This window comes from Triturus cristatus, chromosome 7, assembly GCF_964204655.1.
Source record: "Triturus cristatus chromosome 7, aTriCri1.1, whole genome shotgun sequence".
NCBI classification, from domain to species: domain Eukaryota; kingdom Metazoa; phylum Chordata; class Amphibia; order Caudata; family Salamandridae; genus Triturus; species Triturus cristatus.
The window spans coordinates 121959975-121974218 of NC_140590.1; the positions used below are offsets into that span (position 1 = coordinate 121959975).

At 43.9% G+C, this 14244-nt stretch overlaps 1 protein-coding gene across 1 annotated transcript in view; it reads left to right on the top strand.

Annotated features, from left to right (window-relative positions):
- Window positions 1–1117: 1117 nt before the first annotated feature.
- Window positions 1118–14244, top strand: part of LOC146809003 (phospholipase A2 inhibitor and Ly6/PLAUR domain-containing protein-like) — a 100278-nt gene continuing 87151 nt past the window's right edge. The window contains exon 1 of the mRNA XM_085614278.1: window positions 1118–1169. Within this exon, the coding sequence (XP_085470404.1) occupies window positions 1118–1169 (52 nt within the window). The remainder of the gene's footprint in view (window positions 1170–14244) is intronic.

The following is a 14244-nucleotide window of genomic DNA, read 5'->3' on the forward strand; positions in this document are numbered from 1 at the left end:
AAGACCACCCTAGAGTGATGGTTAGGAAACGATGAGGGCTTGCACGAGAAGTGCATCATGATCTGGGTTAAAAACACCTGTATCTTTAGGGGGTCTCTGGCATAGCGTTCAGGACTGGCTATCGGAATGTGGGGAGGAACTGTAACATGTATTTAGGGGCTCCCTGAAGCTATCTCAAATGGGTTTTTTGTGAGTCTTTCCACCCTTTCTCTCAGGGCCGCGGTCTCTGCTCTGGAGGCCGCCAACTCCTGCTGAACCAATGCCAGAGCCCCTAGAACCTCCTCCACAACCACCTCGCTGCATAAATATTTTACACATTGCCTCTAAGTTAGGCCTGCCTGCTCTGTGCCAGGGTACCAGTTTTTCACCTTGACTAGAATTGTGGTTTACCACTCGACTAGTAACCCAGTTTCCTACAACTGTGACTAAAATTTTCAAATTGTTGACTCTAACCCGCCGTCTGAGATTACAGTCCATCCGAGTAAGTGCCGCAAGGACAGGAGACTGTGACAAGTTTGCGCAGTGCGAATACCATCCTAATCTTCCTGAGCTATCATGTGTGACATCAGTCACTTCAGTTTCTGCCTAGATAACAACCTCGAAAATTCAAGATGTACTCAAGTATATTACTGGAACGGCCCCCTTGACACAGCAAATATCACTTGGCTTTGCCCTTTTTAGTACTCATCTCACCAAAAGAAGTGTCACCTTCTATGGTCTAATAAACACTGGATAGACCGAGGGGCTTGCCTGAGCTGCTCATAGACTGCATTGGAAGCTGACCAAAGGCAAGATGCCCAAAACTAATTCTCAGAAAGGGTGTGTCAGTGTACATAACACATTGCCCTATGAAGCTGCTGGTAGAAAGAAGTGCATTACTTCATGACAGCCTGTTCTTTTAATAATGTATTGGGTGGAGTGATGGTTGAGAGACACGCCCAATCACTGACTCGCGGAAAATAACGACAAAGCCACATCAGAGCTCAGGCAGGACTTCCCCTCCATCCACTGAAACTGAATAAATACAATGGCCAGTCAATCAGATGTGGAGAAGGCCTGAAGAACTGCTCCGACCCTGATCTTCTGCACTGCCCAGCTGAATTCTTTCTCCAAAACCATGCGGATGTTCCTCACCTCCGCCATCTTTCTCGCTTCTGTGATCGACGAAGGTGAGACATCAGCTGATTCTCAATATTTTTAGTTCACTTCATAAAACTCAGGATCACATAGTCCAAAAGAGAAACTTTAAAGTCTTCTGCCAGAAAACAACTCTGATTGACGCAACGAGAAAAGGCAAAACAGTACATGCTTACAACATGTACCAGAGTGCTAAACAGCCCTACCAGTAAGGTACATGCCATCTCATCCTAGCAACATTCGTGAAATGGGCAGGGAACCCTCTCCCTGTGCATGTTTGACAATGAGAATGAACAGGGAATAAATTCAATTATGAATAAATTCAATAATTGGGGTGGACTAGTTTCATGTATAAGTTATTTCTTCCAGTAGTCTGCATGGCTTCTGTGTGGGTACAGGCGAATGAGGGGTAAAGTAGAAAAACAGTATTTCAACTAACTGATTGCTTTCCAACGTTTTACATGGATGTTTATTAAAAGACAGGTATTTCCAATAATCATGCATCTTAACTAGCTGAATGTTTTCCATTTTTGCAGATTTTTTTCACCTATTTACAGAAACAATTGATTTTCTCTATTTGTATACATCTATAAAAATAGCAAACATGGAAACTAGGTTTTTAAAATGCTAGCTCATAGGTCTTCCAGTGGCTATGCAGTTTTACTGAATGGAAAACATGGGACGTTTACATCCAGTTGTCAGGCAGACGCCTAAAGTCATCAGTCAAAGGTTGTTTCTATCACTTTAGACACATTCAACAATTTACCTTTCCTATGTTAGGTGTTCATCGGTGCCCAACTATACGGCACCTTCTTTGCGGTGTTTGACTATTTCTCATCACGCTGTTGGGGCTTTGGCTGCTTTACAAACAACTAAGAATGAACAATAAATGAATAAATAATGCATTGTAAATGGCTAATTAATCAAAGCAAACAACTTGTGGTTGGTTTTCTGAAATTGTACCTGACAGGACAAATAAATGGTTAAAAATACGTGTTCGTTTTCTTGCACGGAACAAAAAATAAATGTTGACGAATTCATAGAAAATGGTAAAAAATAAATACAAGTGAAATTTTCAGATAATAAAATAACATTGAATGGAGAATCTAATCAGCCGCTAATCAGATTGAAAGAGGACATATAATGTAGCTTGAACCTGGATTTTCAGACTGAAATTTGAACAGTGAATTTAGGTGAAATCAAGATCGAAAGCAGACAGTATGAGGTAATGACCTTCACTCTAGTCTGAAGGTTATTGTGGAATGTGGATACTAATAGTCTGTGGTGACTGTAGAATGTGGGTGCTCATAGTCTGAAGGTGATTGTGCAATGTAGGTGGGCTCTCTGAAAAGGTCTTCACTAGTTTTCAGGACCACTAAGGGCTAATTACAAATGTAGGTGCTATTGATCACACCTGATAAATAACAATACCATGGGGCATGTTATAAATAAGGTGCAAAAACTAACAACTGTTACAACATGAGGTCGGGAATAATTTATGGATTTTGCTGTTTAACTCACCAAAATATGCATGATACACAGTGGGGATCACCACATACAAAAGTGTGGTGGGGTGCTGGGGGGAAGGGTGCGGTGGTGTGGGCGGTGGTGCGGGGGCGCTGGGTGGGGAGCACAGGAGAGGGCGCGGGGGGACTATAATAATAATTTAAATCATTTAAAAAAAAGTTAAACTTATCTGCTGCTGGCCACGTCGCGTCTCTTAGTGCTGGGACATCCTTGCCCCAGCAGACACTGTGACTATGTGCAGCGCGGGGATTGACCTGAGTAGGCTGGAAAGACGCTCAGGTCAAGGAGTCTGTTGGGTTTCTCTAACCCAGCTGTTCAATACTGCCAGGTTAGAGAAACCTAAGTGTGCATGTGTGTTTTGGAAAGCCTGAGACTGCCGGTAAAACACATATGGGCACTTAGGGAGGGCAGATGGCACTCCTCATCCCCTTCCCACGCCCCGGCCCTGCCTCTCCCTGCACATGCTTAAAAATAAAACAATAATGAACTATTGTTTTCTGTTTTTGCTGCTGGGTCTGAGCCAGTGGGGCGACGCTCCCCCGCCATTGCTGCCCCTGACGATACAGTAAATATTGTATGCTATTAACATGTTAAAGTTTGGCAGGTATGACCTTCCAAAAATGTAACAAAGGTTGAGGTATTTTGCACATTCAATAATTATCAGATGTACTAAACACCTACCAACTCGTAATTGCAACCCATGTGTAGACGTCTCTTTCACGTTCTGGAGACAGTCCCCATTTCAGACCTCCAATCATTGATAGTGTCGATAGACTTTGAGAAAGCCTTCAATACTATTAGCTGGCCATACCTGTATGCGCTATTTTAGAGAAGAAGCTATGAAATGAAATTATGCAGCAGGCGAGGGCCAAATTTTGCAGCAGGGTTGAGTAAATTATGCAGCAAATTAAGTCAAATTATGCAGCATAGTGAAGCACATTTTGTAATAGAAGTACTTCATTATTTTGTCATTTCTAAACTTAGTAATACTATCTGGGCATTGGTTGCACATCATAAGTACCAGTTTAACACCCAAATAGAGTAATAAGCAACAGACAGATGACCAGTCCAGCTTTGCAAACTATGTTCCACAGTGCTGCATCACGTGTCATTGCATTTTTAGTAACGTTTGAACCATTTGAGGTAGAAACAATTATTTTTGGGGTAAAACCTGCAGAATATGTGGCAGAAGAAGTATTGTGTAGCAAATACAGCCAATTTTTAATTATTTAAAAATTGTGGTGGCCGCACAATCACATAATTCCGTTGGCAATCCTACTACAAGTGTATGCATGGAATACATATAAACAAAGTTGTTGGAAACTGGGCTATTATTTGTGTGGCCATCACTTGACGCTTACAGGGTAGCGAAGCGTAGCAATCTAAGGTCTGCTCAAGGGAGGTGGTGTGGGCTAGTAATCACCAATCATTGGCACACAATAATAACACCGAATAAATCATTGTCCACTCAGTACTTTTTCATGAGAAAAAGGAGAAGTACATTAATTATACACACACACACACACTACTATATACTACTCAGTAATTTACAAATATATACATTGGCAGATAGAATATACAATAGATGACATTGTGTAATCACTGGTGACCTCCTAGAGGGTCGCCCAAACATATCAGGTGAGTTTAATCATGTTGTTTCGTAATAAACCACATTAAGATACCTTTTGCAGGAATCATTGTCATTATTGCAGAAATCAACAAAGCATTATGGATCATTAGAGTGAACCTATACAATATGTGCAATCATTATGCTGAACCAATAACTAATAAAGCATTTATGAGAATTAAAAGCTATGGTTGTGTAATTCTTAGGCATATGATACCAAGATTTTAACCAGGCCCAGGTCCAGTGCTATGATGAAAATTCAGTGATAACATACACACACACACACACACACACTAGGGTACACTATGTGTTAGGGTAACCTATAATTGACTTGACCTATCCTATAAGTCCCTAGTACTTAATACGGCAGCGGCATTAAATCGACCTTTAAGTTCCTAGTATATAATAAGGCATGGCAGTTTGGAGGCCAGCAGCCCTTTCTGCACTTGCATGTGTGCACTGTTGAGAGCCTGAGGTCATTTCAAAAGCAGCCATGTACTACAGGACTGCTTTTAAATTGATAAACTACAATATTTTGCAATTTAAGGTGCCCCCAGGGTTGGGTATCAGGTACTTATGAGGAGTCCCCTTACAAAAGATGCTTTATGTGTACTGGAGATAGAGGAATTTCAAATTTCACTTCCCCCATTGAAGTGAAGTGCTTCCCAGAATCGACGTTTGTGCTAGGAACACTGTGGAGTGAGAATCTACATTATTTTTTAATATTCAGAACCCGTAAAGTCTCCCCTGGTATCCCAGGGATGGGAAGTTATGTAGCTTTAAGCAGGGTTCTTATAAAAGATGTTTTATAAGCCCTGGTGTTGGAGAAAGTTGACATTTCATTTTCCCCATTGTAGATCCTCAGCCACATAGGTTAACATTGCAATAGTTTATAAAACTCCTAATTAACTCAAGGGTTACCGAACAATACTATTCAAAGATTTTGGAGAATGGTATTAATAAATCAAACAATATGATATTGTTGAATTTATCCTGAAATGTACAGAACATAACTTATAAGACTTTATTGTCTGTAAGTCAAAACTTCCTGTGGTTTCCCCAGATCGGTTAGAGTTAACATGATTAGCCAGGCTGCTTTGATGAGGTTATAAGTGTCACCAAGGGAAAAAGGCTATCTAGCAGGAGAAGGCACTGCTACACAGGAATTCCAGAGCAGAGGGGAGGGGTTGTAAACCATGAGATTCAAAGGAAGAAGGGGCTAGGCAGAAAAGGCCAGGTCGATCTACCCACATCCCCTCTGACGCAGGCTCAAGGAAGTAATTTGCAGATGACGTTGGAAGGAGAGCTATAGAAATGAACCATACTGGAGGTTGGTTTAACTCGTTCTTGCTCCTCTGATGAGATTTCAGCCGTATTGAATTTTGGAGTAATAGTGCTTTCTGGGAAACCATTATGCCACACTTTGGAGGAAGTGGTCATGCTCTGGGGTGTTGCCCTGCACCTCACTGGAAAGGAGTGCCCTCCTGCTTGACTCCAGGAAAAATGTATTAAGCATTTGACAGGAGCAGAGCCTTTCTGATCTGCTGCTTGAAACTAAGAGAAGAAGAAGGGTTCATGCTGGAAGTTTCATTTGCACCAACCAGACCCTGCACTCTGACTGACTGCGCCTGCTGCACAGTCTGGAACTACAGCCCAGTAGACCTAACTTGCTTCAAGAGGAATAAAGAGTGGACTCTCTACAAGCTACAGGTAAACAGAGCTCACCTAGGCCATCGCTAAGATTCCCCAGCCTGGAAGTTCGGTTCGACTTTCAGAGTTTGACTGGGAGCTCCTTGGAAAGCAAGCCGGCTAACCCTCACCAAACCTGGAATGGTGAAGAGCATCTAGGGACTCCGGCAGAAAAAGCTCCAGAAAGGTTTTTAAAACCGAAGGTAAAACTTTGACCGAGGACTATGGCAAGGGGTAGCCGCACAGGGCTTCATCGCGGGCGGCCCAAAACTTTGACTTTGTCCCAGTCAAGCACGACCAGACGTCCCAATAAGCACTACAGGTTTCTATGTGCTAAATCTTAAAAAATTCATATCTCCGGTACACTGCATTGGATTGTTTTCGTTTTGGTGTCATTTTAAAGATAGAAATATGTCCTATTTGTATAAAATACTTTTTATTTTTATAAATTGGTGTTAGATTTTTATTGCGTGTTGTGTCTTAATTATTTACTGAATTGGTATATTTAAATGCTCTGAAGTTAAGCCTGCCTGATCGCAGCCAAGCTACCAAGGGTTGAGTAAGGTAATAGTTTCTGAGACATATTCTGAGCCCTAGACTGTATTAGTGGCCTTATTGCCAGTGGTAGATTCATACTTACCACTACTAATAATCCACTTTCCAACAGATACAAATATACATATTAAAACAACATCAACTCACAGTAAGTTCCACAGGTTTACACAGACGCTTTAAAATGCACGATAGTGCATAAATGATGCACAAGTGCTTCCCAGCTCTAATGCAGGATAAAACCATTGCTCAATTTTCAAAACCAGCAAATAGAAAGTAGCATCAAGTAAAAAAAGAAAAAAAAGAAGTGCAAAAGTAATGCATGTCCCCAATTCCTATTAATGTCTTGTGTGATTAATTAAACCTGTTACTCACAGTAAAGCGCATTAAAAATGAGTGCCTTGCCGTATACTATTGAATAAAAGGTTCCCCAGATTGCACTACCATTTTAAAGTGCAATATAGCATGTAACTGATGTTCGAGTGCTTGTCTGTTCTCAGGCATGGTGTAGCCATTAGCTGGAGTGTGCTAAGACACAAGGGTAAGTAAGCAGAGTCATCAAGTAGAAAGCATTATGTAGAGAAACAAGTGCGTTAGTTGTGCAGTTTTCGTTCCACCTTATTTACGTATCTCAAAAGGTGGTAATTAAGCTGCAAGTCCCCTGCGACAAAGCATGCCATGACTGGATGCCTACATGATCTTATTCCTCTTTGATTATAGAGCGGGCGTAGCATTGCTCTGCGCTCACTCAGCAGTTCTTCACACTCCCTGCTCCGCACAGCCAAAAGTTGTTCATGGCTGGATGTTGCTTCCAAAGTAGTAAATGGAACAACGAGAGCAATGCACCAAGACGATAGTGCAGACACTTCTCTTTGACTGCTTCGGTAAACCCTGTGTGAAGGTAGGGTTGGGATGATATTGTGTCGTAATTGTGAAATACAAAGCAGCAAGAGTGGTGACTCGTATTGCGAAGTGGTGGGGTGGGTGAGGAGGGAACACAAACAAACAAAAAAATTATAAAGAAAGAAAAATGCACTTACCATCTCCAACCGCCGCCACTTTCCTCCGATCCTTGCAGCTCTGATGTCCAGGAACTGCTGGACACAGCACAGGCTCCCAATCCCAATGCTGCTCACCTGCTGGGAATACTATTCTCAGCAAGTGAGCAGCACTGGGATTGGTCTGACCCCTCAGTTCGGTGCTCAGATATAGACTGGTTTCTCCACCCAGATGTATACAGCAGCTAGGTGGAGAAAGGCCAAGTGCATGATGGTTTGACCATCCCCAGAGGGCTGCCCAAACCATCATGAGCACTTGGCAGCTCCCACCTCATTCCTGGTGCTGCAACTGCAGGGTCAGTGTAGGTGGCCATGCCCCTCCTTCGGCTCACAGTTACAGTCAGCTAGCTGACAAATAAAATGTTAATAAAAATGTTTTATTATCATTTTATTATTGCCCTTTGCCTCTGCTGGCTTTCAGCAGGGGAGGTGACGCTCCTCTGCCATAACAGAACAGCCGTCCCTGCAAAGCAGGGCTGCCAGAGTTACTTTATCCTCTAACAGTGAGTTCTGCTTGATGGTCTTATTTGCCAGGTTTTTGAAGCTTGCAAGAGTTACAGGTATTTCCTATAGGTCCTGTAGGTCCAGTTGTTTTATTGACTCATTGAGGTAGGCTCTTGCGGGAGAGTTGTCGCTGGTTGTTAACTCTATACAAAGGTGGGCATTGAGGGTGTTCAGTTGTGCTCTCTTTATGTTGTACCAGCATTTTATATATGTGCCCCTTCTGGCATGTGTCTGCTTCTGCAGGCCAAACTAGCCGTATCTCGATACTGTTGGTACAAGATTTGCCTGAATTACCTGGAATAAAGGTATAAAACTGTGACACGCAACTGTCTTCTTGAATTTTTTTTAATCTAAGAGCTAGAGCACTCCCTCGTCTCCTCACGGCTTCTTTCTGGGGAGTGAATAACCTGTTGTCTATTATCACTCGCAAGTACTTATATTCTGCTACTGTCTCAAGAAGTTGGTTGGCTAAGTACCAACATGGGGTTCTTTTTTTTCCCTTGATTTAGTATCTGAGTTTTATTTTTTTCTAGGTTGATCATCAGGCCGTTCTCGACCGAGAAAATTGTGTTACATCAAGCAAGTGTTGGATCCTATCAACACCAATCATTGGGATAAACAGATTTGATAATATCAACCACCCCAGCTTCAGAGCATGGCAGTTGCAGCAGTTCAACTTTGGTCTTCCATATAAAGATGAAACAGGGTGGGGGCAATGACACACCCCTGCTTCAGGCCTTTTGTGGTTAAAATGCATCTGGAGAGATGCAAACCAGCCCCTACCTTAACTTGTACCTACTTGTCTGTTTGCATCAAGACCAGCTGTTTCAGAAGGTCAGATGGGATTTCTCAGTCAACTTGCGCCACAGTTTGTCCCGATCTATATGATCAAAAGCATAGCAGTAATCGATAAAAGCAAAGATACATGGGTAGCTTGGGAAAAAAGGGTATTTGAAATAAGTGGCCCAAAAGTCATTAGGCAGTAAGATTACTAGAGAAGGTTATTTTTTTAGCGGCACTTGGAAGAGCCCAGACAGGTTACGGTTTTCTTTCTCTTCATTTTTTGTGCGGACTCATGCCATGGATTTCCATTGTGGGATACCTGGCCCCACTCATGCCCCGTTGGGCAGATTTGGATGATCCTGGGTTAGTTTTGCTCCTGGTGGTGAGTTCTATCCACCAAGGGCAGTTGCAGCAACCCTCCTCAACTCCAAAGTGGAGAAGCCCTCAAAAACCTGTTTTTCCTGGGCTGCTGCACCCGTTCTCCTTTGGTTTTTTGCTTGTGGTTGCAGAAAAGTCAAGGATTTTCTACCAACTTGTTCTCAGTCGGCTTTAGGGGACCAGCCTCACTGGCTCTTGGGGAGACCAACTGGTCCTGGGGTCAACTGAACAGAGTCCTGGGTCCGGAGTGGGGGTCAGATGGTTCCTTGTTCCAGTTCTCCATGGAAGTCCTAGGATCCAGCAGTGAAGTATGTAGAAATCAACACACAAGAGAGCATCTCTTCCCTGTACAAGGGTTTTTAAAGGGAAGAGGAAGGTTCCAGAAGACAGGCACCCTTGGCCAAACCTGGTATGCCAGACCTTCTCTACGCGCATTGACCCAACCTTCCTGCACAGCATGTTGAGACAATCCAAAATGAAGTCATCCAGGAAGCACTGGTCACAACAGCTCCTGGGGTCTCAGCTCCACCCCTCACTGACATTACTGCCAGGGACTTGCAAACTAGAATTTCAAAGACAGCCCCCCTCTGGGTTGGTTCCAGTTGTCTGGGTACTCTCCTTTGTTCAATGAGCTTGGGAAGGCCAATGCCCGGTACGGTGTGACAGCTGAGTGGTTGATGGAGATCATTCCATCCCACCCCGTTCTTCCTCAGGAGCTGGTAGAAGTACTGTTAATTGCCTCTTTTGTGTGGGTCAAGCTTTGTTACTGCTGATGGAGAAAATTTAAATAACTAGGCACTGCAGGATGACACAAGGCCTGGGCTCTGACCCTGAGATGAGCCAGGAAAATATGGAAACCCGCAGAGTTACTGTACAGGTTACACTCCAATTCAAGACGTCAATGGTATCTGTAGGCCATGGGGGAATTAAACTACACTCTTAGACAGGTCTCTACCCCAATTGTATAATGGGTGCCACTACAGGAAAGACAGTAAAACACACTGACTTCTCCTGTTAGTGTATACTTCCCTCATAAGGTCTATCACTGGTGAATACCTAATCCTGCAGAATCCCCATTACCTGTGCTCTGTTAGAGGGCTGGCACAACAATAGTCTCCTACGTATAACTCGCAGACGTGTGCACACACATGTGCAAACGTGGTCACGTGTATCCAGCCAAGTGCCCCAACCCTTCTTGTATTGCAGCAGCCTTACTTTAAAAGTTGGTAAGCATGTGCAGTCAATTCGCTATGTCATTACAGTGGGTCTGACATCAGTAGTGAGACTCACCCACCATAAAAAGTTTTAAAACTGGGTGATCAGAAAAGAAAAACATCTGGGCGTACTGAAGAGGCAGAACCCAATACAACAGGAGTCATACAGAGTAGAGCGAGGAACCCCTCAAGGTTGCAATTGGAAAGGAACCATTAGCCAGTGGTATGGAAGCAAAAAAGCAGGAACAACGACAGTACAAACTAGGCATTATTATCTTTTAAGCAGATTATATACTGCTTTATTTAAGGGTATGCAGACAGGGTTAGGACCATTTATAGAAGGTATAGAAGAGTCCAGGGAAACTATTGGGCATGCAGGTATATTGTCCCATATCGAGCATATTTCCACTAGGGCTTGTGCAGAGCAGCAGAATGCCCCTAGATGGATCCACCCTATAGCTTGGGATCATCACATTACGTCAGTTAAGGGCACAGATACATAGAACGGAAAGGAATATTATTGAAGACAATATAGGGCAGACTAAAACATCTGTCAGAGGTCAACATTCTCCGACTGTCCCTGTCTGGAGCGTCCATGGAATAGGTGGACAGAGTGGGTCCCACAGTTTAGTATACTGGACCTCAATGGGAGTGACTACAGATGAGAGACTTCGACAACAGGGATCTCAAGCACATGGCGCATGAGAATTTATTAATTTATTTATTTGTTTTTGTATTAGAATCACAAGAGTAAAAAATCAATTAGGAGGTGGCGGGGTGCAGAATATATAGGATATAGGACACGTATTTACAGATTACATTTACCATTACTCAAGACAAGTCCACAGGTTTCTTGGTGGGGTGACTAGGTAATCCGAAGGGAGGCAATAGCCAGACGTATATCATGGTCATAGTGGTGGTTAAAGGCAAAATTTAAATGAAGAATTTACCCATAAGGAAGGTTTTGGTATCCTTTTTGAAACGAGACAGAGAAGGGTTTCTTCTGATGGCGGGTGGGAGAGAGTTCCATATTCTACGAGCAGCCCCAGAGAAAGCATGATTGGAATTTTTTTTTTTTTCGAAAGCGAAAGCAGGTGGTCTCTGGCGGACTGGGAGTTTCTGATTCCTCCAGAATTCACAAGTTTCCATGCAAGATATGCAGGGGAGTTTGAGTATAAAGCCTTGTGTGTAATGCAGGCTATTTTAAGCTGTATTCTTGCCTCAAGAGGAAGCCAGTTCAGAGCTTTCAGGTGTTGGGAAATGTGGTTGAATTTCCTTGTGTCGGTAAGTAGCCTGGCGGCCGCATTGAGGCGGACTTTTAAAGGTGCCAGGGAGATCTTAGGTAAACCCGTGAGGGTAGAGCAGCCATACTCTAGTCTACAGATGACTAGTGCTTGGACTGCCATTTTTAGGTCGGGAGCATCGAGGAGGGGGTTTGATTTCCTTAGGTAGCTCAGGTGGAATCTGGCTGATTTGTCCATTGAGTTGATGTGGTCCCGCATGTTCAAGTTGCTGTCCAGGGTGATTCCCATGGATTTGGCCGAGTCCATGATGGTCAGTGGGAAATTTAAGTCTGAGATAGCCTTGATCCATGTTTGCATCTCAGGGTTGGTTTTAGGAGGGGAAATTAGGAGAAATTCTGTTTTCTTTGCATTGAGTTTGAGTTGATTGGAGGCGAACCATTGGTAGTCAGTTTCAGGGGTCGTTTAGGGAGAGGATCTCGTCGAGAGATGAGGTTTTGATGTAGATCTGAGTGTCATCAGCATACATATGGTAGGAGATATTGACAGTGCGTAGTACTTTGGCAAGCGGTTCAAGGGAAAGGTTAAACAGGGTGGGGGATAGGGTTGATCCTTGGGGGACTCCAACCATGACCAGGGAGGGAGCAGATAGGCTGCCATTGATTAGGAATCTCTGTGATCGGTTATGGAGGAAGGACCTAAACCATTCTAGACCAGAGCCTTCCAATCCCATCCTGAGTTTGAGGCATTCGAGTAGTTTTTCATGGTTGACCGTGTCGAAGGCCGAGGATAGATGTAGGAGGATTAGGGGACAGGTTTTTCCTTGGTCAAGGGCTTGGAGGGCATCCTCAACGATGTGGAGCATGGTGCTTTCAATGCTGTGCCCAGGTCTAAATCCAGATTGGAAGCTATCGAGTAGGTGGAAGTTGTTGATGTGTTGACTTAGCTGTTGTTGCACACTCTTCACCAGCGCTTTGGCTAAGAAGGGGATGTTGGAGATGGGTCTGAAGTTGTCGGGGGAAGCAGGATCTAGCGACAGCTTTTTCAAAATGGGGAGGACCTGGCCAGATTTCAGAGAGTCAGGCATCGATCCCTGCCGGAGAGAGGCATTAATTATTCCAGTCCATCTAGGAAAAATGGATTGGGCAATGACAGCTAGGCAGTTGGAGGGGAGCGGGTCATTAAAATGGCTGTTCAGGTTTAAGGTAGATAGGATTTTAGAGATGGAGTCTTCGTCATAGACTTTAAAGTCGGTACAGTGAGCTTGATTTTTAGGTGAAATCTGTGGGGGCGTTGCGGCGGAGGAGGCAGGTCCGAAAGGAGTTGAGAGTATGTGGTGGAACTGAGTTCGTTTCCTAAGGCTATGATTTTGTCAGCGAAGAAGGAGGAGAATTCCTCTGAGGAAATGAGGGACTTGGGGGTTTCTTTCGATGTTTTGGCCAATTTATTAGATTGGTGTTTGACCAGTTCGAAGAGCTTGTGGGTCTGTTCTTGGCCTTCCCTAGTTCAGTTCTGAAGTATTCTTTTTTTGAGTTGAGGATGTTCCTCTTGTAGGCATTTCTGGCCTGGCGTAGAAGATTTAGATGTGCGGCAGAGGGGTGCTACCTCCAGGTTCTTTCAGATTGCCGGAGGGGTCTCCGTTCATTGTTGAGGGATCCCGTGAACCAGGGGTTTCTGTCTTTGATTTGGTTTCTTTTCAGTTTTAGTGGGGCTAGATCATCCAGAATGTTCCATATAGTCGCAGAGTAGTGATCGTTGAGGTCACTGACCATTGTGCTATGCGAGGGGGAGGTCAGATTTGCAGCGAACCTCAAGTTCCCTATGGTTCAGGTTCTTGGTGATCCAGTGTTTGGGAATCACCGGTTGCGGTGCCCTTGTCTTGTGGGTGACAGGTGGTAGGAAGTTGATGGCGTGGTGGTCAGACCAGTCACATGGGTCTATAGAGATAAGCTTGACTGCTGATTCTTTTGAGATGATCCAATCAAAAGTGGCCCCTTTCGAGTGAGTTGGGAGTGAACAGGTTTGGGTCAGGGCTTGATCGGCCTGGAGGTCTTTGATGGCATTGACATGTGGATCCTTGGGATCGTTCCAGTGCAGGTTAAAATCACTATGGAAAATATCTTTAGTGTTGGAGGAAATCTTAGCTGTAATGATTTCCATGAAGTGGTCAGTGAAGGAGTTGTTCATGCCTGGGGGGGAGGTAAAAGATGTGCAGGTTGCACAGTTGGGTGAAATTGCTGCAAATAGCGAGGGGGAGGTATTCGCAGGATTCAGTGGTATCCGCCAGGAGTTCCGTGACAAGAAGGTTAGACCGGTAGATACAGGCGATGCCTCCTCCTTTCTTGTTAGATTGCCTATCCTCCCTTGCAATGTTATAGTTGGGAGGGACTAGGAAGTCCAGGCATGGAGATGAGGATTTGTTGACCCATGATTCTGTTAGGATTGCTATGTCGAAATTATTGTTCAGGATGAGATCAGCAATATCAGTGGTGTGCTTAGCTGCCGATCGGCAGTTGATTAAGAGACCAGACAGA